We start from the raw sequence: 25,144 nt of genomic DNA, 5'->3' as shown, positions 1-25,144 counted from the left end.
GCTGCATGTCTGTTTTCAATTTATGTTGAGAGGAATTATCTGATGTTGGTCTGCATCTTACTGTTCATGTACCCTATCTTTCCTTTGATCTTAATATACAAGAAAGCTTATTCTGAGCTTGGAAGGTAATTGAGCCATCCAATTTAATCATTGTGATTTGGAGGGTTGAATTGTCAATAGAAGTCACATGACTCTCTAACCATCCTTCTGATACTTCTCTTATTCAACAAATCATAAATAGACAAGGATCAAGTTGTTCGTACTACAGTTTGACCGACATAATGATGAAAATATATGCAGCAATGTGTGATTAAGAAGAGAATTAGTGGTGTACAACTACCAGATATGATGCCCTGCAACTCATGTGGTGCTCCCATGAAAATTGGACTTCTTGCCAAGAAATAATCCACAAATTAGTGATTAGCTGAGATGCCTTTCTAACTCATAACAGATAAGGGATATGGAAGCCAGCGATGTAGAAGGATCTGCACTAATACCAAGACAGACACGTAAAAGAGTGCAACAGATTAGGGTTCATCTCGCACCACTTTTTTCCTTTTCTGTCTTTTATCTGAGAAAACAAATCTGCCAAGTGAAAGCTAGAACCCTTTGGAATTGTTTCATGAGTGAAGTCACTGAAATTTATGTTGAAAAAATTAGATTGTATAAATGAAGATTTCCATCAAGTTATAGTTTCACCAACTAAAGATAAAACTTTCTTTTTTTTAGGTTGCTATGCTTGTCGACATGTCGAAGAAGCGAGCAGTATGGAATATAGATTACTGTACCAGTAGCCATGGGTCATGCCTACAAGCACTTGCCTTGCTGGTCAAGGGGCGGCACAACAATCCTTAATATAGAAATGAATGTTAGCTAACATTTATCCTTCCTAGCATTTGGACGATGACTTGATTCAGATATACTACTACCATATAAACATATTCATATGTAAGACTATCAAGCATGGGAACAAAAATGGGGTAAACAATATGCCTATATCAATACGATGTGTATTTAGAATAGTGAATAAACTGAAGTAAACAATATGTAAATAATCATTAGTATGACTATGTTCCATTTGCTTGACACAAGATAGTACATTTATAAAGTAACGTACTCTGGAACTCATCTTAATCCTATTAAATTGACAAGATATATTCATAAATTATCAACAACATAAAATTTTAAGAAAGCTGGGATGCAAGGGAATAAATGAAAGCTATATTCGTTTCTCCAAATTTATTGACCACATAGTTCATATAAAACGCACAATCAACATCTTCTTTTAAAGGAATCCTTACCCCTACATTAAAAAATAAAAAAATTTGTGCATTTCACCCTTTTCATAGGATTCATTATCATTTAGTGAATGTGGTAGTTTCCGTTATATCCAAGTGGGCAATACATCTCAAAGCTGAATCTAGGGGTTGACCATTTTGGAAGTAATTGGATGAATGAGAAATGCAATCCAACAAGTATTTGAGAAATATCACTTGTTATTGATGTAAGGGAGTGCCTATGCTTCACAAATTTGTAGATTGACACCCTCTATATGTAGACATAGGGAACGCAATGCATCAAACTCTTTGTTTTGAGATTAATTTTCGTGCCTAATGTCTAATGTCTATATAGTTAATCTTTTAGCTATCTTTTCGTTCATGCATAGAGTTTTTTAAGAATAATTTTATATACATATTTTAAATGTTAATTAGGTACATCTATAACTTTACTTACATTTTGTTGTTTGGTTGTAAAATGTAATGATTACTTTGAATAAGTTTGTGTAAGAATTTACGTTTAGTTACCAACTGTGAATAAGTATGTTAATTGTAATAGAAATCTTACTTAGAAAATGTGCATAACTTTATCACATCTTCCTACCTATGATAAAATTTTGTGTATAACTTGTTATATGGTCAACGTTATACAAAATTTGGCTAAAATATAGATAAGCGTATGTTTGGTTGTAAAATATATTTAAAGGAGTTCTAATTCATAAATAAATATCTCTTATGCATGAACCAAATGCTACCTTAATGAATACCTTTATTCAATTAGTATGATAATTTAGTAGTCTTAAATTTTTAATCATATTGAATTATTTTACATAGGCTGAATGGAGATTATCTATCTAGCTTACTCGAATTATTTTTCACAAGGTCGAAGTTGTTATTGCATCTGTTCACTAGGAACTATTGCCTCTGGCTGTGCTTTTTTGAAGCAACAAGTATGTTTATATGATAAAGATGCCTACTTGTCAAACCTAGTAATCCCTTGCTCATTGCTAGTTGCTGAAGCTTTTTATCAAATTGTAATGCAGCCAAAGAAGGGAGGATTCTATTGAGTTAAATGACTTTGAAGTTTCTACAAGATTTGACATTGACACGACAGGGCTAGTGTGTAAGTTCCCTATAGCCTCATGGGCTGTTGGAGCAGTAATGATTGAACAACTTTATGTCAGAATTCTATCGGTTGTATTCATTCCTCACATTTTCACATGTATTCCCAAAAATGAGACCTCATATTTTGATTATCTTAGAATTTGTTTGAAATTTTTTTTTTGTACTTGGGTTAATTTGGGTATTGCTTCCTACATTGAATTTATGGATATGGAATCTTATTGCTTCAATCCTAGGAAAAACTTGATGATTTTAGACATACCAAAAGAGTTGATAAAACATTGTTTGTACATGACAACTTAGTAGGATGGGGAGGTGCATGCAATAATAGGAGGGAGGGAGAGGAAAATGATATATTCCAGGATCAATAAAAAGGTCTTCTGAATGCTAGAGACCCTCTGCGTTGCCTTACTACCACTTATGATTAGGATGTTCCTATTGCCTAAGCATATCTCATGCACATGGTGGTAACTGGTAAGGCCTACCATATACTGAATAACACCACCTCATTTATTAAGAGGACAATCATGGATACAATGATATATTGCAATGATGAAAAGCATGGTTAGTGACTTAGTTCTTAATATACTATTTTGTACTTCTTTGAGTATCAACTATTGAGAGTTTGTGAAAGATGAGAGTGAGGAAGTGCAAAAGAAATCAAAAGTAGCAGTATATCTACCTCTTGATTGGCAATTTACTTTTACCTGCCAAACCCTTTATCTCATATTGATGGAATCATACTGATTCTTCTTTTCCCTTTGAGTAGTTTAAAGAGCTCCATATTTTCGTGGGTAAAGTATCACACAAACTTATCATCCTGTTCTTTGTCGTTGTTCAAACATTTCCTTTTTGGATATATTACATGATTGTCAAAATATTCAAGCTTACTGAAGATCATACTTGCCATTTCATGTGCATTTTTCTGGTCTGGTATAGCTGACTTTAGTGATAATTATATGCATGTATATTTTCTGGTCTGCTATAGTCATTTTTAGTGATAAATATTTGTTGATACACTTGGGAGTTCTAAGCTAATTGGTAACATGCTATTTCTTTTCTCCAGTCTTTCATAGTTGTCTCTGAACATAAGGTATTTGGAATGGCATTGCATTTCAGAACTTTCAAACAGCTTGCACACTCTGTTGGAATCTTACTATATTGTTTCTTTCCTAAGGTTGTTGGCCATCAGAAGATGTGCTTGCCTACTTTTGCTTTAACCATTCAGATATGTTCAGGTATGTTGTATAGGATATCCTCCATCTTCAAATAAAAGTACTTGTAGTCACTTTAAGATTAAATCTCTTTCCATAGATTGTTTCTAATCAGGATAACATTCAATATATTTTATTTTTATTTTCATCTATTAAGAAAGAAAAATTTTTCCACAAGAGCCATGCACAAATACATGCACAATGTATTTTGATCTATAGGATTGCCTATTTATGGCACTATGACTGGGTTCTAATTGTCTGACCAGTGATGTCAATGATACATAAGCATTGTGATACACTTAGTTAGAGTTTTTTCTTATTGCATTAGTTATTTATTTTTATTAAAATAAATTTCTTGTAAGTCGCGTTCGAACGCGGAAGGGGTTGCATTCGAACGGCTTTGCGAATGCTTGCATCAAGTTAGCAAAAACAGAGAATACGAAATGCACGTTTGAACGCGGTCGGGCGCGTTCGCATTGACAGAAAACTCCTTTTGTATGTTCGAACGCGATCGGCGAGAGTCCACTAGAATTAGGGTTAATAATTGTTATTTTAGCTTGTTGGCTAGCCTCTATAAAGGTGTGGATGGCTGCTAAAATCATAATGCTATTGGATTATTGATTTTTTGCCTCTCTATCTTTTCTCTACCCTAATCTCCCTCCTCCCTCTTTACCAACTTACCACCTCTATTGTTGGCAAGGTCTCTCTTAACTTCTAATCTTTCTCGTTTGTCGAGTGCTCCTTCTTCCTTGGGATCTCGACCACTTCTTCCCCATCGTCTTTATCCCTTAAACAACATCAACCATCCACCTTCATCTCCATTATTATCCTTAACCCTAACATCCACTCCACCCGCCACCACCACCATCATCCGCACTTTATCGTGTTTTCGTCCCAGTTGCAATTCGAATCCGCGAAGGGCATAGATAGGAAAAACGTAGATTACGGAGTTACATATCGATTCCACTTGGTTTCATAATTTTCTGACTACAGGAGAATATTTTGTGAATATTTATCCTCGATTACACGGACTTCTTCCTACAATCAATCCAGATCTTGAAGAAATCGTTCTGTAGCTTATCATTGGTATCAGAGTCAGGCAAACCTCAGACCTCTATTAATGGTAGAAATAAAGAAGATGATATCAACAAGGAGACCAATAGAGAACACACCGACAAGGGAAGACTCAATCCATGATAACTCTAACCGTGAGGCCGATTCCTTTGGGGCGACCATGGTAGGACCGAGTCAACTAACGTCCTTGGGTGTGAACATGGACTTGGCGGATGAACTTAGGGGCATGTTCCAAACATTGCTGCATAGGGTTGACGCAATGCAGAATTGATCAATGCTTTAAAAAATGTGTTATGAACCGATCGACTTCGTCATCTCCTCGACGAAGATCGGTGCCTCAAGAAGGACCAGCGGTGAGACCACACCGATTCGATACCTCACAGGTTCAGGTGCGATATGCTAATGTCAATGATCCTCTTTTACCTATTCCTACACATCATCCCCCACCTCCAATACACAACCTAAGAGGTGTGCGGCACCGGTGCGCTTCATCGATGAAGAGGATTGGCACTTGGAGGATGATGTTGATCCCTTCAGAGATGGTTATGGACGTGCTCGAGGATTTAGAGAAGGTGATCAACAAGAACAAAGGTTCAGACCTGAACCAATGATCTTTCGCGAACCCAACAATGCTATCCGATGGAGAACCGTACGCTTAGACTTCCCAAAATTCCAAGGCGGCGATCCGACAGATTGGGTATTTCAAGTGGAACAATACTTTAATTGTCAAGGGATAACGAAGGATGTAAAGGTTCATATGACAAGCTTTTACCTTTAGGGAACGGCATTGCATTGGTATAGGTTGATTATTCGTGGTGGAGGATTTATCGGTTGGGCTGACTTTTGTAGGAGGTTTACACGCAGATTTGGGACAACGGTATATGAAGATTTTGCTGCCACATTAAGTAAGATGGTCAAGAGGACGACCGTTTTAGAGTATCAAGCTAAATTTGAAAGAGTTGGTAGTCGTTGTGAGCTATCTTGGCCCGAACCGACATTGGTGAGCACATTCATTTTAGGGCTGCGGGATGAGATACAGGCGGATGTTCGTGCTCTTTGTCCTATCACTCTTGAGGAGGCCTTTGAGAAGGCCGTGAGAATGGAGCAAAAGCATAAGGCTTTTAAGATGGCAGCGAAAATAAGTTGGGACAACCGAGATGGGTGGTTTGCACCTAGAACGTCGGCTGGAAATATTGCGGGTTCAAAGACAGCAGCTACTAGTACTAGACTACGACCACCTTTGAGACCTTCTTTCGATGTTAGAGGAGGCACAAGACCCCCCGTTCGAACTCACACCTGCCTAGGTGGAGGAGCGAAGAGCGAAGGGCCTTTGCTTTCGATGCGATGAACGTTTCATCCCCGGTCATCAGTGTTCCAAACCGATCGGGAGTGTGATGCTCATCGATGGTCTCGATGATGATGAGGTTGTGGGTGATGGAGAGTGTTTAGAGGAGGTCCATGAGGAGGGCACGGAGGAAGTTATCCATGCTGAAATATTAATGCATGCATATTCGGGTGCTTCCGTGCCGAGGATATTGCAGGTAGACAGACTCGTTAGAAAGTATTGTGTGCACATCCTCATCGATTCCGAGAGTAAACAACTTTCTAGACGAGAGGTTAGTGAGGAGATTGGTCTTGGAGGTTGAATCGACCACGGGGTTCAACATTGCTATTAGAGATGGCACGAAGCTTAGGACAGAGAGCTTGTGTCATCGGGTCGGTATACGGGTGCAAGGACACGATATCATTGTGGACTTGTATCCCTTGGCGCTGGAAGGAGCAGACATTGTCCTAGACACTCAGTGGTTACAAAGCTTGGGACCCGTCACTTTTGATTTCCGGAGCATGTGGATGAAATTTAAGCAAGGAAACAAAGATATGCGGCTTGATGGTGTTCGATCTCCGCCGATTCCTGCGGTGCAGCCGATGGTGGGGCTGCCATGTGCGAGTGATTTGGCCTATATTCTTCAGTTAAGACTAGCAGGAGACGAGCCTCAAATAAGTCTAGATACTACTATCAAATTTTCTAATTTATTAGATAAATTTGCTGGACTGTTTGAGGAACCAAAGGAGTTGCCACCAAGGCGAACGGCGGACCATCGCATAGAGATTGTACCCGGGGCTGCACCGGCAAACATGAGGCCATATCGGTATCCACATGTGCAAAAGGAAGTTATCTCCAAAATGGTAGCCGAGATGTTGGAGCAAGGCCTCATACAACCAAGTCATAACTTTTATCGCTCGTGCTATTGGTGCGAAAGAAGGACGGGACATGGCGTTTTTGTGTCAACTACCGGGCACTAAACGCTTTCACCGTCAAGGATCAGTATCCTATTCCGGTTATAGAGGAGCTGTTGGACGAGCTTGCATGGGCGACCATATTCAGCAAGCTTGACTTGAGGGTCAGGTATCATCAAATTAGAGTTTATCCGATGGATGTGCATAAAACTGCATTTCGGACTCCGGACGGGCACTACGAGTTTCGGGTGATGCTCTTTGGTCTCACCAATGCTCCAGCTACTTTTCAAGGTCTCATGAATGATATTTTTTGGCCTCTACTGCGAAGGTATGTCTTAGTATTCTTTGACGACATTTTTGTGTATAGCAGGACTGAAATGGAGCATTGGTGGCATTTAGAGGATGTGCTGAATTTTTTAAAGCAAAATCAGCTGAAGATTAAGAAGTCTAAGTGCCTATGGGGAGTACAACAAGTGATGTATTTATGCCACATCATCAAAGCGGAAGTTGTAGCGGCGGATCCTCAAAAGGTAGGATACATGACTGCTTGGCCGATCCCTACTACCACCACTGGATTGCGAGGATTCTCGGGGCTGATTGGATATTATCGCTGCTTCATTGTCGGGTATGGCAAAATCGCTGCTCCTCTCACTTATTTGTTGAATGATTCTTTTAGATGGACCGATGAAGTCACTATAGCCTTTGAAAAACTGAAAACAACAATGACAACGGCACCCGCTCTAGCTCTACCGGACTTTACCAAAGAGTTCATTGTGGAATGTGATATGTCAGGAGTTGGCATAGGAGCTGTACTAATGCAAGGAGGACGTCCCATAACCTTTCTTAGCAAGGCTTTATCACAAAAATCTTAGCAATTATCGACCTACGAGAGAGATGTTGGCAATTCTGCATGCGGTGACAAAGTGGAGGCCTTATTTGATTGGTAGGCGATTCATTATCCGAACCGATTAAAAGAGCCTTCTATACTTTATGGGACATCATATTCACACTTTGGAACAGCAGAGATGGGTCACAAAATTGTTGGGGTATAATTATGTAATTCAATACAAGAAAGGAACGAAAAATAGAGCGGCGGATGCATTATCATGCCAACCCGATACATTTGAGCTTGCAGCCTATTCTTCTCCTACCTTTTCTTTTCTTGATGAGCTGGGGTATACATGTACATCTGACCCAGATGTTTTGAGATTATTACAGGAGGTATTGGATGATCTAGAGCACTATTCAAAGTTGGAGAATCGAGGCGGTTTGCTGCTGGACAGCGGATGCATTCGGGTGCCCGCAAATGATGGATTATGGTAGAAATTGTTGGAGCACTTCCACCAAACTCCAGAAGCTGGTCATGAGGGTGTCTTGAGGACTTTATACGAGGATATCACAAAGTTGCACGTGGCTAGGATTGAGACGAGATGTGAGGAGTTTTGTCCGTGCTTGCAAAGTCTGTCAAAGGGCTAAAGCAACCACATTGAAACCGGCTAGATTACTACAGTCTTTACTGATATTGGATTGTGTTTGAGAATACATTTTTATGGATTTCATAGAAGGTCTTTCGCTGGTACGTGGTTATTCAATTATTTTTGTGGTGGTTGACAGATTGAGCAAGTGTGCGCATTTTTCTGCATTGTCACATATATTTTCAGCTAAGGCAGTGGCTGAAATTTTTGTTAGAGATGTTGCTCGGTTACATGCTATGCCATGCACGATTGTCTCGGATCGTAATCGTGTATTTATGAGTGACTTTTGGACGGAGTTTTTCAGATTATAGAGGACTCGATTGAACTTCAGTTCGGCCTACCATCCACAGACGGACGACCAAATCGAGGTAGTCAATCGAGGCATTGAGCAGTACTTGAGGTGATTTGTTGGAGAGATGTCGAGACGATGGTTGGAGTTTTTACCGTGGGCGAAGTGGTCTTACAATACTGCCGGAGGGGTCAAGAGTGCATCCTATTTTTCATGTTTCATTGTTGAGGGAGCAGATCGGAGATTATGAGGTTGTTGGATCAGTTCTATCGGAGCCATTGGAGGAGACAGAGATCATAGAGCCAGTTCGTGTACTTGCTAAGCGTCGACGACGTCATGGTACCAGATTAGAGATGGAGATTCTAGTTGAGTGACTTGGCAACCCATCTGACGAGGCGACATGGGAATTGGAGACGGATATCTTGGAGCGTTTCCCCGACTTTACACCTTGATGACAAGGTGGGGGAAGCGTGGTGGGCTGATACATTTAGTTAGAGTCTTTTCTTATTGCACTAGTTATTTATTTTCATTAAAATAAATTTTTTGTAGGTTGCATTCGAACACGGAAGGGGTCGCGTTCGAACGGCTTTGCGAATGCCTACATCAGGTTCGCAAAAACAAAGAACGCAAAATACCCATTCGAACGCGGTCGGGCGCGTTCGAACACCTGCATCGCGTTCGCATCGATAGAGAACGCCTTTTGTGCCTTTGAATGCGATCAAACGCATTTGAATGCGATCGGGCGCGTTCGAACGCGATCAACGGGAGTTCACTAGAATTTGGGTTAATAATTGTTATTTTGGCTTATTGGCTAGTCTATATAAATGTGCGGATGACAGCCAAAATCATAATGCTATTGGATTATTGATTTCTTACCTCTTTATCTTCTCTCTACCCTAATCTCCGTTCTCTCTCTTCACCAACCTACCACCTCTACTGTTGGTAAGGTCTCTCCTAACTTCTAATCTTTCTCGTCTGTCGAGTGCTCCCTCTTTTTTGGGATCTCGACTACTTCTTCCCCTTTGTCTTTATCCCTTAAACAACATCAACTACCTACCTTCATCTCCATTATCATTCTTAACCCTAACATCCACTTCACCCGTCACCACCACCATCAACCGCACTTTATTGTATTTTTATCCCAATTATAGTTCAAATCTGCGAAGGGCGTAAATATGGAAAACATAGATTAGGGACGGATTGATTTCACTTGGTTTCATAATTTTCTGACTACAGGAGAATATTTGGTGAATATTTTTCCTCGGTTGCGCAGACTGCTTTCTACAATTAATTCAGATTTTGAAAGAATCGTTCTGTAGCCTATCATTGGTATCAGAGTCTATTTTTTGGTACCGTAGAACCTATCACGTTGTATTGAAAGAAGCCATGGCGAGCGGAGCACCAACTGCCTTGCATAGTAAATATATGGTGTTGGATTGGCTTTGGTGGAGTAATGGGTCAGATTGAATCGGGCTAACGAGTTTGAGAACTAAATTATTTAAAAAGACCCGGTCTACTCCTTTCCTCTTCTCAATTTGAGCCCTAACCGGTCTCCTCTCTCGACGCCATCTCTTTCAATCGAATCCTCTCTCGAGCTTCAGGTGAGCCATTGACCCCTAAAGCATCACCAAAGTTAAAAAGAAAAAAAACTACATCTACCAAACTGGAAAATGGAAGATGAAAGAGATGATGTTTTGGAAGAAAAAGAAGAAATAGAGGAGAGTGAAAGGGAAGAAAGAGAAGAAACAGGGAGTTTGTGGATTACCGTCATTCACTTGCTGCCACTTGGGAGACGATCATGAGAGGGTGAGTAATGGGTTTGAGTTAGGACTCAGATCGAGAGAAAGAGGGAGCAAATGATTGATGGGTTTGGTTTTTCTTTCTTAGATTGGTTAGTTTCTCTCACTTGTTAGTAGATCCAACCTGTTAAGAGATTCAATCTGCTCCAATGCTAAGATGGGCCAACCAGCTCCAATGAATAGCAGGCCACCAGGCTACTTGGCGGGCAGCCTAGAATGCCAAGGTGGCCTGCTCACCATGAGATAGCCAAGCTGGCCTGCTCACCATGAGTTTCAACATTTTATTGATTTCATAAGTTGTGACTTGTGATGATTAAGATGGCATATAACATAAGAGCTAGAATAATCCAAAAAAATTAGTTATTTTTTCTTGTTCTTCATCATCATTATCATGGATAGGGTCTTAGAACCTCCAATTCAAACTTACCACCATATTAAATAGCACCTTTACCAAGTTCATCAGATGAATGTATGCAAATAAAGCATGAGATTTCTTATTTGTGGTGTCAAGAGCAATGTTCAAAAGGTAGGAATGCCAAAAATACTGACTTGATGGTTGTGAGATTTGAACAAAACATCCTTTAGAGCAATACTGGACTCTATGGATATTATCCTCCCTATAATTCACATGTTATTACGTTAATGTTGGTCTTCGACTTGTCAACCAAGGACTTAAGTTTATCTGCCTTTGGGTATTCTAATCGACCTGTTGGAGTTAAACATGTCAGGCCCAGCAGAGACATCATGCAGATGGTGAACAATGAGGAAGGAGATTGAGGGAGAGGCATGGACAAAGGGGGAGAGAGAGAGAGACGATATCATTGTTGTTTGGGCAAAAACTTTGACCAATGGTTGAGATGTGTCAGCCAGCACAAATGAGAGAGAGAGAGAGGGCACGATGTTATCAGTATAGTTTCCCTTGTGATGCCCTAGCAAGTGAGCAAGAAGAGACAATCAGTAAGCAAATTGTCACTTAATGATCTCCACTTTTAAGTGATGATTTCCTAGCAGGTTATCACATAGAAATATGATCCACTGGCATTTGTTATGCCGGGAACCCCTCGTGAAGCTTTTTGCATGAGATAAACTACCTGGGACATGCAGAAATCCTTTCCATCAGTCATGTCCCACCTTATCTTTTCAACTCCTTGAATGATCTAGTATTCTATTTGGCTCCAAGTCTTGGTGCTATAAATAGCTGCCTTGAACCAGTATATTTTGATTTTCTTCCTTTTTTCTATCTAGCTCCATCGAAGCCTTATGAAGAGCTATTTTGTAATTGGTAGGGGAGTGTGCAATTATAGATAACTACATAGGCAGATGCATTCTTCAGTCCCGTAAGAGATATTTGACTGGATTATACATGTCACAACCCAAAATTAGAATCATAACCGGCCATGTACCTCAATGCATTTGAGATACACGAAGCTTTAACTAATAATTTTTTCTCAATCTCAAAATAACAAGAATTTAATTATGAACAACTAACTCCAATAAATATAATTCAATAATAAAGAACACTAATGTCATCGATAATGTGCCATTAATCAAACTAAAATAATAGATGGTTTAGAATAAAATGTTTAATACAACCGATGGACAAAATAGTAAAATTCTAAGTGGAGGTGGGGTCTCGGTGCATCTCGCTTAGTCGTCACATAGATCAGCACCTGGAATATTAGAAGAGGGAACACATGAGTCAACAACTATAGCTCAACGAGTGAAATCCACTCAAAAGCTAAATAAATCTGAATCCATAACATAACTTTAAATAAATACAAGTTCAATAATATAAAATGAGAATCTTACTAAGCTTGCTTATGATAACAATAATAATAACAATACAAATAATGATACAATTAGGATTTCACCGATGTCGTCTCGAGCATAGATACACCTTATGGGTGTCTTTTCTTATTGTTTTAGTGTTTTATTTAAAGAAAAATAAGATTTCTGTAGGTCGCATTTGAATGAGGGTGGGTGCGTTCGAACGTGCTTGCGAATGCCTGCATCAGGTTCACGAAAACAGAGAATTCGAAATGTGCGTTCGAACGCCTGCATTAGTTTCACATCAACAGAGAATGCCTTTTGTGCGTTCGAACGCGTTCGACCCCGTTCGAACATGGTCGGCGGAAATTCACTATTTGTAGGGTTAATAATTGTTATTTTTGAATTATTTGGTTAGCCTCTTAAGGTGTGGATGGCAACCAAAAAGGGATTATTGAATGAATTGAGTTTTTGCCTGAATCTTCTTCTCCTCTCTCATTCCCTCATTCCCTAGCTCCGCCGCTTCTAGTCTCCCTCGATCGGCCACTCACCCTAGTCCCTCAGGGGCGGCCCACTTCTCCCCCTTCTTCAAATCTCTCTACCCTTGCCCTAACCCTTTTCATCATCCATAATCTTTCCACCACCACCTTACTTACCGGTGCCAACCCATTACCGCCAGCCTCCCACCTCCATAACTCACCTAGGATCCCGTGCCTTCATCTACGGAGCCATAGAACGGACTCTCTAACGTTTGTCTACTTATCTTACGATATCTTCAAATCCCGCCATCCGAATTTTTTGAATTTAGATTAATTGGAAAGCTCTTTTCCAGGGCTACAACATATCAAAATTTCACGTTGATCCGACGGCTATAACTTTCGGAATCCTTTTCTAAAGTTCCGTGCAAGATCCTATCCAAATCTGAAAACGGGATAGATCAAACTTTAACCCACGGGGAGATCGTATCAAATAATTATGGAGTAAATCATATCTCATAACATGATTCGTGTCAATATGCTAAATTTTTTTCAATATTAATAATAATGTCATATGTCTCAACTTAGGACTATGCCTGAGGATCCATATTAACTACAAGTCACCTCAATATGCAGTCGAGTCTTTTCTTTATAGTTAATCTAGTTAAGGTCCTCAGGAGGTGTCACTATGTGATAAATTTATCTTATCTTTTCTATTAACCATAGAGAAGGATTAGAGTCACTTTAGGGAGATTTCTAATCAATCATGATTGTTTTCTAAGTGCGCCAGAGTCACCTAAACGAATTATCTGCTGATCAGGTATAGGTCTGTTCCCTAGATTGATCTCTAATAGTATTAGGGTCACCTAAACGGATCATATGCTGATCAAGAATAGGTTTGTCTCCTGAACTTCAAGATAGTCTTGAGTCACCACAGGGACATGCACGAAGAATATCTAGCTAGTGCATGTTCTTAAAGTCCTACCACGTATCAATTGTTTTTCCACTAATATTATTGGTCATATAAATGACTGTATGCACTAAGTATAGCAATGTGGTGGGCCTTATACTTTGCACATAGAACATAATAATGCATAAAAAAAAAATATTAATGTATTTGCATGCTGAATTATACGTGATCTGATAAAAAGCATAAAATACAAAATAAATAAATAAAATAAATACGTAAGTGAACCCACTCACGTATGTCTAGGTGAAACGACTGAAATTTCTAGTCCATGGGTTAAGAAAAATCACCACATTTAATAATAAATAAATAACATAATTTAATTTAATTAATATTATAATTTCTAAAATTTAAAACTAATTAAATTATTTAAATCGGCTTGTTTAAGCCCAAATGGTTGGGTGGGTTGTGGTTGGCCTGCAGCACACCAAAACCCACTAAATAGTTTGGGCTTAAGGACCAAACCCATTATTATTTATGGGCTGGGCTGTAATTGGCCCAAAAATTCATTTAAATGGATTGGCTTAAGGCCCAATCCCACCAATTTAAATGGGTCGGGTTTGGTCTTTTGGATCTACAATCCAAATTCGAACCCAATTAACATAAATGAGTTGGCACTGGTCGAGCCCGACCTTATCCTGCTTCCTTCCTCGAGGGGATCGACAACTAGAAAAAAAAAGATAGGAGAGAGAGAGAGAGAGAGAGAGAGAGAGAGAGAGAGAGAGAGAGAGAGAGAGAGAGAGAGAGAGAGAGAGATTCGGCCTTTTAGGATTTCATGGCCTCCTCTTCCTCTTCTCCACATGGGTGAGAGAAGGAGAAGGGATCACACATGCAGTGCACGTGAGCCCTTTTTTTTCTTTTTCTTTTCTTTCTGGTTCTCACAATACACAATCGGTTTGCCCTGAGTAGTATAGTTTCGCATGGTTGTTCCTGTGATTAATGTATCTGTTTTCAGATAGAATTGATTAGATTGACCTTATACTTAAAATTATACCTTCCACAGTATCCACATTATGCATGCATAATTTTGAAGGGTGGTTCTTCACGATATATTAGGGCTCATGGCCAGCCCTTGTCAATGATATGCCATTCCATACTTGTCATTGCCATATGAAAGAAAGCCATTCTTTCTATTACCAGTTAGGAAGTTGGAAATTGTTTAGCTAATATTAGTCTACATGCCATGTCCTGTACCAGCCCTTGTTTGCTGGCGGCATATACCTTAGTAATAGCTTATTGGTAGAGTGACATTGTGACAATATATTGCTTGTTTGATTTTAGTGCAAGTGCTTAATTAGAGGGACAACAGTGTTAGCAGAATTAACTACCATAGCCACAAAACATGAACTTAGAATCAGCCTGCATTTGCAGTAATTTAGTCCAAGTCTTCTGTTTGAAACCTCCTTGTTGATGCACTGAATTATGATATAAGTGATGAAATGAGTTCCTGTTTCCTCATGAGGTAAACTACAAAAAATTACACCATATACTAACCATGTATATATTATTAAAGCTAGGTTGACCTATTAGTGAATAATGACTTATTACAACAATCTCTGAACAATGTAAAGTGGGCTGTGTAGTACTTGTCCTTTCTTGAATTCTCCAGCTGCTCAACTATACTTATAAATATAATGTCCAATCTTCTTATGGAGAATCTCTTTGGCTCTTTCTTTACTATCCAATGATTTAAGTATTTAGCCAACTTACCATGCATATGGTCTAATGAGATCACATAATTAAAGTTGTAAGTATGGTTGATATCACTTCAAATCAAATAATGGCAGGTTTCTCATTGGAGTTATCACTTCATAAAATCCTAAGCAGTAATTTCCAATATTGCATATTTAATGTAATCCATATCATATTTTTATTGACTGTCCAGCTATCCGCTCCCTATGAGTTGACCTCAACTGTTGCTTTGGTGGTCCTTCCTTTATGAACTATTAAAGTCATTTTAAAGGTGGATAATTGACTGATTCAAACTTTTGTTATTAAGGTCCAAAAGAGTGCTCGAACTTGGATCAGGTTATGGATTAGCAGGATTTTCTATTGCGGTATGCTCAGATGCTTGTGAGGTAGTAATTTCTGATGGAAATCCACAAGTTGTTGATTGTATCCTTTTAACTAAACATTACTTTTTGAGGGAAAGGAATAAAGAGTATCGGCAAGACCAGTTGTCGTAATATTTACTTGCTTCTGTGATTGTATATGCTTTTAGTTTTCTTCATCTAGAAATTGTTGAGAGCACTTAATATAACATCACGTCTGCCATGGTAACATTCATTATAGTTATTTTCTTCTTCCTGATTCGTATTGTTTGCATAGAACTTTGGGAATGGCTTTTGACATCTAACTACTGTGAACCATGTGTGATTTTTCATCTTACACCACACAAGTGGATATACTAAGTCACCATATTAGGAAAAATAGTTTGATATCTACGGGAAATAAATTGTTCCTCTGCTAAACTTGTCTATGAATCCTGCTTTGCAGTTAGTATCCCACATTTGTAAGTAAAACCGTCTTTATCAGTTTTATTCTAAGCCACCAAGAAAGAGATCTGTATGAAGTAAGTATTTGTCTGGATAACTGTAATGGTGCAGATTACAGACATTGATGCTCTTATCTGGATTTATAAGGCAATGCTCTTTTGTTAAGTTGATACCCAGAATTACAGTAAGATCTTAGGGAAATTATTAAGAGGACCCTACTTTTGCCTTTATTAGTTATTATCATTCACATCCAACCATATGGATATTTATCATTTGACCCCTACAATTTTCTTTTAATACCTAAAAAATATCCTGAACTAACTTCAACCTAACAAATTTAATCAAAATAAAGAAAAAAAAAACTTCAACCTAACAACAATTGACAAAATAGAGAATATCTATTACTTTTGAAAATAAATAACTAAATTATCTAAAATATCTCTCATTTGACCTTAAGATGGTTCCCTTTTTTACCTTAAATCTTAAAAATATTTACTCAAGGGTATTAAGGTCATTTTGCATTTATAATTATGGTATTTTTTCAGTTAAAGAACTAACATCAGGGTGCTTTTGAGGCATTAAAAGAAACATGCCGGAGTCAAATGATACATATTCATATAGGAGGGTGTAAATGATAATAAAGGCAAAATTTAGGGCGATTTTGATAAATTTGTACAGATATAATTGTCTTAATAAGCTCTTATAAAGTATAGCTTTAGAAGATGGAAAACATTTTGGCAATAAAATTGCCGGTCCTTATGTGAATTTACTAGCAATTGCTTGGATTGTAATGGAGAAGAGTTTCATGTGAGATATTGATATAGGAATATTGGTATCACCTTAATGATAATATAATTGACAATGAAATGCTGCTATATCTAAAACTGAAAGTACATTAGGACATTACCAGATAGTGCATAAGTCCTACAAAGCTTTTATCCTTCATGCAACAATATGATGCAAAGGTGATATTCATTAACTTTCAGACATTCAGCATAACATAGGAATCAATGCTGAAGCTTTTGGGGAAACAAAGGTGAAGTCAATGCTGCTGCATTGGAATCAAGAACAAGCTTCAGAGATGCTAAATGCCTTTGACATCATTGTTGCAAGTGACTGGTATGGCTTTACCATTTTGTCAATGCCATATTAAGCATTCATTATTTTGTTTTCTATTTGAAAAATAATGATTCACTGTTAGCGATCTACCAAAACATAAGTTTTTTTATTAAGGCCTTATCAAGACTTCAAAATAGTACTTGTACAGACTCTTACTAAACTTATCTAGAATCTTTTGACCAAAATGACCTCCGTACCAAAATTATTTACCATACTGGTCCACCTTTCAAATTTATTAACAAGGGGGGTCTGTTTTGCCAGCTCAGCTGAAATCTCCCAATAGTTCAGCACTTTCCATTATAATTCAGCAGTTCATTTCTAGTCTTCACCGTGTAAGGAAAGATCTCACTTTTCTACTTCAGTTATTCAAGAGTTAAGCATTTTTTGTTATGGACCAAGCGTCCGCTGCGTGATCTAGATTGAATGCAGGAATGCAGCCCGCGTAATTGGAGAAAAATAATCACTAAGTATTCTACTGTAGACAGAAAATTATGAAACTAGGGGTGGTCGACTTGTAACTTCCTGATCTATGTTTTTGGTATTTACGCCCTTTGCAGATTCTGACTGCAATTGGGACGAAAATACGTAAAAGTAGAGGTGATGGTGGGAATGACAGGTAATGGTGATGATGAGGTGAGGAATGATAATGGTGATGGGATGGATGGATCGTGGTGTTAAGGGGATAAGAATTGTTCGGTTTTTAGTGTTGGCAATTGTGTACAAAATATGCTAAGTGTTTTTATACATGTATATGAGCATTTATACAAGTCTTGAAAGTATTTAGATTGAAGAATTGCAAGATCAAAGGAGAAAGGATTTTGCATTCACACCGCGTTCGAATGCGCTCTTAAGGGTTTGCACATACAGATAATGTTTTTTAGCCTTTCGAACGCAGTCACAGGCCGTTCGAATGCACCCTATATACGTTCACAGCACGTTCACACATACAGAGGAGTATTTTTGCGTGTTCGAACATAACTAGTGAAAATCAAGTCACCATGTTCGAACGCACTTGGGCCCGTTCGAACGCACCTAAGAACAAGTCAGGTCGTTCGAATACACTCAGGCAGCGTTCGAATGCACCTACGTAATATGCAAATTTTGGACTTTCGTGAGTTTGGATATGACTTGGATTTGGCTCTATCTTGGGTAAATATATAAGCATTGTGATGCCTCAACTCTAGGGGGTTTGGTGAAGGCAATTAAAAGAGAATTCTTGAGGCTACATCGTTTCTTCAATGAACAAGGTCCGTCTTTTCTACAAGGCATTAAAGTTTCAAAACTAGTAGTCAACTCATAAAACAATCCATCGATCCCCACGACTTTGTTCTTCTCAGTCTTGCTCGCTAGAATCCATAATTCACTGCTTCTCGTGATTGATATCCAACCTCAGTAATCCTGCAGGGTGCGTTTAAACGGCCCTTGACTCTGTTCGATTGGCAGAAAAATGTTCTTTGTATGTGCGAACTCTTGAGAGCACGTTCGAATGCGGTGTGAACGCAGAAACCTTTCTCCTTTGATCTTACAATTCTTCAATCTAAATACTTTCAAGACTTGTATAAATGCTCATGTACATATATAAAAACACTTAGCATATTTTGTACACAATTGCCAACACTAAAAACCTAACAATCTCCCCCTTTGGCAATTTGTGATAAAACATGTAGTTTACAAAAATTACAAAGAGTCCTAAATAAGCATTCAACAAGTCTAAAAGATATAACACTTCAATCCCTACAACTAAAAACATACCAATTCAAGGTCAAGTGAAAATAACTTGAAGTAAGATCATACAAATTTAAAAATAGTAAACACATGTAATCTAAACTTCAATTATCTAAAACTGCAAAACAACATATGTTCAATTTAAACAAAACATTCAGCACATTACAGAATAATGCAAATAAGATCGGTACTAATGCAACTGCAACTCACTATGCAACTCAAATACAACTTACTCTCCCTAAACTCCTAAACTCACTCCTTACTCCCCCTAAACATATGATCTCTAAAATAACTCTCCCTCTTTTTGACACAAATTTCCAAAGGCTAAGCACTAGGAGGAAAATGGCGATGGAGGATAAACAACATAGAGTCAAGTACTGCCAACTGTAAGTCATGCACTGTGTTTGAACGTGCTCTCAAGAGTTCGCACATACAGAGAACGTTTTTTTGCCGTTCGAACGTAGTCAAGGGTTGTTCGAACGCACCCTGCATACGTTCATAGCACATTCACACATACAGAGGAGTGTTTTTGTATGTTCGAACGCAACTAGTGAAAATCAAGTCACCGGGTTCGAACGCACTTGGGCCCATTCGAACGCACTTGGGCCGCGTTCGAACGCACCCATGTAATATGCAAATTTTGGATTTTCGTGAGTTTGAATATGACTTGGATTTGACTCTATCTTAAGTAAATATATAAGTATTGTGATGCCCTAACACTAGGGAGTGTTGGTGAAGGCAATTAAAAGAGAATTTTTAAGGCTACATCGTTTCTTCAATCAACAAGGTCCGTCTCTTCTACAAGACATTAAATTTTCGTCTTAAGGGCTATCTAGACGAATGATCAATCTCAAAGGCTACTGAGGTTGGATATTAATCACGAGAAGTGATAAATCGTGGGTTCTAGCAAGCAAGACTGAGAGGAACAAAGTCGTGGGGATCGATGAGTTATTTTATGAGTTAGTCTTATAACTACTACTATTCTAGTGATTGGTTTTGATCTGAGTTTGGATTCGTAGTTTTTTCCCGTTTGGGTTTCTTCACGTTAAAATCTTGGCATTCATTTTTATTTTTGTTTTTTAAAATTTCTTCTACTTTTACTTAAGCAAATGAGTGGTATCATTGCCTAGGGTTTAGATACATACGCGTGTCTAGGTGTTTTTCAAGAATGAGGAGGGAGAAGTGGTCGAGATCCTAAGGAGGAGGGATGACTCGACATATGAGGGGGATTAGAAGATCACCGGCGTCCAAATGGCGCATGGCTAGGGCTTGAATGAAGGGGAAGGAAGATTAAGATAGAGAGGAAGGAAAGGGATAGATATGAATATTCATTCATAATAATATTTTTGGTTATCATCCACACCTTAAGAGGCTAACCAAACAAGCCAAAAATGACAAATAATAATCCTAGAAATAATGAATTCTCGTTGATTGCGTTCGAACGGGGTCGAGCGCATTTGAACGCGGATTTTGCGTTCTCTGCCGATACAAACGTATGCAGGCGTTCGAATGAGGTCTGCGCATTCGAACACACAAATTGCGTTCTCTGTCGATGCGAACATCTGCAAGCGTTCGCAAGGGGCGTTCGAACGTGACCCTCCCGAATTCGAACGCGACATATAGAATGCTTATTTTCTGAAAGAAACAATTAAAACACAATAAGAGTAGACTCCTATAGGGTGTATCCATGCTCGAGACGACTCGGTGGGGTCCGAATCACATCACATTTTTTAGCCTTTTATAAACAGTGAAATCATTGTTTATGAAAGCATTGAATTGTTTAGCGGTTTATCTTTTATATGAAAGGCTAAATAATTTAGTAGTTTTAGCTAAGTTGGCCAAAACATGCCCCATTTGATAACAAATTTGATGGGTGGACCATAATGGTAAATATTTGGTTAAGGAGCTCATTTCGGTTAAAAACTCATTTATCAAAGTTTATATATTTATATGCAAGCGCCAAAAGAAACCATGTCATAACCACTTCAGGAGTTGAGGTTTCTTACATTACTGAATTTGTTTTTTATTTCCAAATATCACATAAACAGAAAGACGGCATATGGTGTCTAGCCTTCTAACTAGAATGAAAAAGAAGTTACAATTGTTTGATATTAGCTTAACAGGGGCCTAATTTTCTAGGAAAAACTTAACAGGACCTTATCGTTTGGATAAGGTTAATTTTTCATTGACCCTTGGAAGCCATGGCTTCTTTCTATGGTACTGCTTCTTATAAGACTATCTGAATGTAACTAATACACCTACTTCCAGTACCAGTTTACTCCATTTAAATTGCTTCTCCCAGAATCATTTTGCTCTTATCATATCAAGAACCAAGCTATATTTAAGTGTTAAGAGGAAAACTGAAAGCATACTTTTTTAAAGTTGTCGAACAAGCATTGCATTCTCTTTTCCAAAACGAAACCATTTTTGTTCTACTGCCCTCAATATAATGTATATTAGCACAATCACATAACTGTGCTAATTTAGTATTACATTTATGCATTTTTTTAATTATGTAGCTGGAGACCCTGCTTTGCCGGTGACCATGAAATTCTATATTTACTTTCCAGTTATTGCCTAGACTTTAAATTCAGGTTCCTGTAGATCTTCTCATCATCACTTTTTCTTGCATACTAATATCTCTTTGCTTGAACATCCTGTGGCCTATTGAAGACAAAAATAGTAAGCTGCTAAATTTTGCCCCCTGACAACAAGTTTAGCTACCCATCTATTTAAGGAGCATTCCCTATATGATCTTTGAAAGCAGTTAGTGAATTACAAGTCATCTTGTTTAGTCTTCGTGGTTGATACTGTCACCTTTTCAGTCTATGTCAGGATTTCTCAATTTAGCTATAGCTATACAAGTGTAATAGTCTCTGCTACACAGAAGCTGATTAGATTTCATTCTATAACATAGCTCATGAGGGTCTGTTTCTTTGACAAAGAATCAAGCAACAAATAGAGCAAATAAATACAAGCAATGTTTTGAAAGGCTGATTTGGTAGCCACCATGTCAGGGCAGCACACCGGGCCCCTGCCATCCAACAATGCAACCAACACAAAGTAGGAGGACCGCCATGGCGCTTTTGGCGGCCTGACATGTCCCCTGGCTTTTGGAGCAGGTTTATTACTAACGGGTCCTGGATCAGTCAATTAATAGCTAAGTAACTTTAAAAAAAAAATCCTCAAATCTCTCCTCCCTCACTCCCTCTTTGAGCCCTTTTCTCCTCTCTTCCTCACTCCCTCTCTCAATTGCTTTTCTCTTATGCGGTGGCTAGTGGAGGTAGCAAGCGATGGCTGAAGTGAAGGCAGCAAGCAGACGATGGCGACAACGGTGTGTAACCCTCAGACCATCCCTAGCTCATGCGAATGAGTTGTTTGACGAGGGGTCGAAGTCGATAGACGATAGGGATTTTATTGAAGCTGTGGATTGCCCCAGCTCCTCTTCCTCTTCTTTTCTCATTCTTTTCTTTTTCTCTGATATTGGAAATCACCAAGTCTTTCCTTTTGTCTACTTTCTCTGCCATCAATAAGCTTTTAATGCATTTCAACATTATTTTCGATCATGGTAATTTGTTATTAAGATGTTAATAAAATATGTATTCATATTTGTAATTGTAAATTTGTAATCTATTATTTTCATAGTTGTGAATTGCACTATTAAAATTTTATAAATGCTATATTAGTATATATTTTATATTATATATAATTATTTTTTATTTTTGTATATTAAGTTGTGATCGTCCGCAACTCATGGCTGCCTCTCAATACTCTGAATAACAAAGATAGATGTCTACCTTTTTATTTTGGAAAAATAAGAAAATTGGATGTTGTCCAAAGATAGATGTCCGCAGCTCGTGGTTTACTAACATCCAACTCTTCTATTGATTTTCCTCCCCTTTAGTAAAGTTGTGCATCATCTCTACTTCTCTATTGGATCCACAAGTGCTCGAGTATCATGCGCTTCAAGGAAAGGAGAGATAATGATGGTGGTGGCTCAATGAGATATATTAGTATTAGAACAGTATTTCAACTATTTATGATTTCTCTAATAAGTAGAGGTTTTGCATTATGAAGAAGCTGTCTAAGGCTACCTAAAATCTTCCTAAGTTAGGTGCATACCCTGTTTCTCTCTAGGAGTAGGAGATCTCAAATAATTGTCGAAGAACCTAGGATACCAACATAAAGAAAAAAAAAAAGAAATGGAATTTTACCACTTTTGATATATTTTCCTGAAAAATGATCCAGCATGTGTTGCACAAACTACTAATAAGATCTGTTGTAGATAATAGAGATACATTCAATCTGAAACTGCAAACTGAACCTGTATCTTGAGTTACTAAGTTAAACATTACAAACTTGCTAAACCCATGGCTGATACTTTTCCTTGGTCAAGTAAGATCATGTTTTCTTGTTATAGATACATATCTTACCAAAATTAATTCTAGTATTTAAACTTTAACATATCAGGTTCCTAGTTGTTTAAATTTCACAAAGTTGCATCTATTTAGCATGCTGGTGCTACTTCTGTTTCATGAAGACATATGTATAAGTCTCACATGTGATAAGCAGTCAAACAGGCCCTCTGCACATTTATCTAACTTTATATGTTCTTATTTTCTCTAGTTGACGTATCTTTCCAAACTGGGACGCCTAATTTAGGAAGCTTCAATGGTGATTTAATTTTAGTGAAACTTGAAACACTTGCATGAGGTGGCCCTCCATGCATTTATGTCAGCCAGCCATTTGACTATCTTATTTATTAATTAAGAAGTAACTTTTATAAGTATCACATAGTCATCTCAAAAGCTGAGTCACTATATTACTTGAAATCTTTCACTGCATATATTTTGGTTTTTCACAAGGTTCAGATATTAAGGAGTTACTTATTTACTCTTGTTTTATCCTTTTAGTCTTATAACTTATTAATTAATGCAAGTCATCATGAAAAAGTGTGGTAAATTATGCATCATAATTTATTACATCATCTCTTACATTTCTTGTGTTTTAGCACTTTCTTTAAGGAATTCCACAAAAGTCTTGCCAATATGGTCAAATCCTTGTTGAAACGTTCTGAAGATTCAGAAGCCTTTTTCTTCAGCCCTAAGAGAGGTGATTCACTAGACAAGTTTCTACAAGAAATCACGGAGGCAGGCTTGCAGTACAATTTGATTGAAAACTACGACAGCACAGTCTGGAATCTTCATCACAAGTTTCTGAAAGGTGATGAGACCTCTTGGCCCAACTATGATAAGGATCATTCCTATCCTCTACTGCTGAGGATTAATTTTCCGATGGAAGAATGATATCCTGGTACCAAACATTCTAATTCCGTTGCAGCTGCATGCGCATGAAATGAATTTGAAGAGTTCTACTCCTTTCTTCTACCTTTTTCCATTGAAGTTCTTTTTTTAACTTATCTAAGCATTGGTTTATGCAATGATCCTTTGTACTTTTGACATGATTCCTTTTAGGAAAAATATCAATGTGCAAACTTGATGAACTCGTAACTGTGCTATTCTCTTGGTTAAATAAATTTTGATAACATATCAATTTTCCGATGGGGAAATCTTGGTTCTCCTGCAGACAATTCTGATGGGTCTATTTCTCCGTACTCTGGTAACTTTCTGCCAGAGCACTGAGACTTTCCCTCTCACTATCCCATTTCACGTTCAAGATCTCGTGCTGGCAGACCACTGGCATAAGATCTGCCACTCTGTATAAGGACAACATCTAATGGAACTTAAATCCTTGTTGTCATACTGAACTTTCTTACTACCCTGCATCTCTTTGTTGATATTTGCGAGTACATCAAACAGATTGGCCAATAAATAGATTGCTGTAAACCGTTACATCTGAGACAAACTTCCTGTAACTCTTTACTTTCTGTAAGAATCTCCATTTGCCTCTACAAGAAGTCTAGTGTTGAGCCCTTCCCGGGTATCACTGGATTGTTTATAAACTAATTAGCACTACATTTTTAGAGTTGAGTTGTTACCAGTTTAAGCATTTCATTGCATCCTTTTGTGCTCATCGTCTGATACTTTATCTCCTAGTCCTGGTCATTCCACTCAACTTTTGACTCATAAGATTCCTTCTCTTCCTTT

The 25,144-nt window shown here is 38.1% G+C and overlaps 1 protein-coding gene across 3 annotated transcripts in view; it reads left to right on the top strand.

Annotated features, from left to right (window-relative positions):
- LOC140798746 (calmodulin-lysine N-methyltransferase) overlaps positions 1-24,547 on the top strand; it is a 32,796-nt gene extending 8,249 nt beyond the window's left edge. Inside the window, exons 3-7 of one of the 3 annotated variants that reach the window (XM_073152771.1) lie at positions 2,321-2,400; positions 3,577-3,637; positions 15,698-15,776; positions 17,188-17,312; positions 24,049-24,547. In XM_073152771.1, coding sequence (XP_073008872.1) covers positions 2,321-2,400; positions 3,577-3,637; positions 15,698-15,776; positions 17,188-17,312; positions 24,049-24,343 — 640 coding nt within the window. In that variant the 3' untranslated portion in view covers positions 24,344-24,547. Of the gene's footprint in view, positions 1-2,320; positions 2,401-3,576; positions 3,638-15,697; positions 15,814-17,179; positions 17,313-22,054; positions 23,241-24,048 lie in introns of those variants that run through there. The other 2 variants (XM_073152770.1, XM_073152772.1) reach the window with 2 other exon arrangements.
- The last annotated feature ends 597 nt before the right edge of the window (positions 24,548-25,144 follow it).

This window comes from Typha latifolia, chromosome 12 (assembly GCF_019914945.1).
Source record: "Typha latifolia isolate L0001 chromosome 12, TyphaL0001v2, whole genome shotgun sequence".
NCBI classification, from domain to species: Eukaryota; Viridiplantae; Streptophyta; class Magnoliopsida; order Poales; family Typhaceae; genus Typha; species Typha latifolia.
The sequence above is the reverse complement of the archived record's forward strand: the minus strand, read 5'-3'. Positions and strand labels throughout refer to the sequence as shown.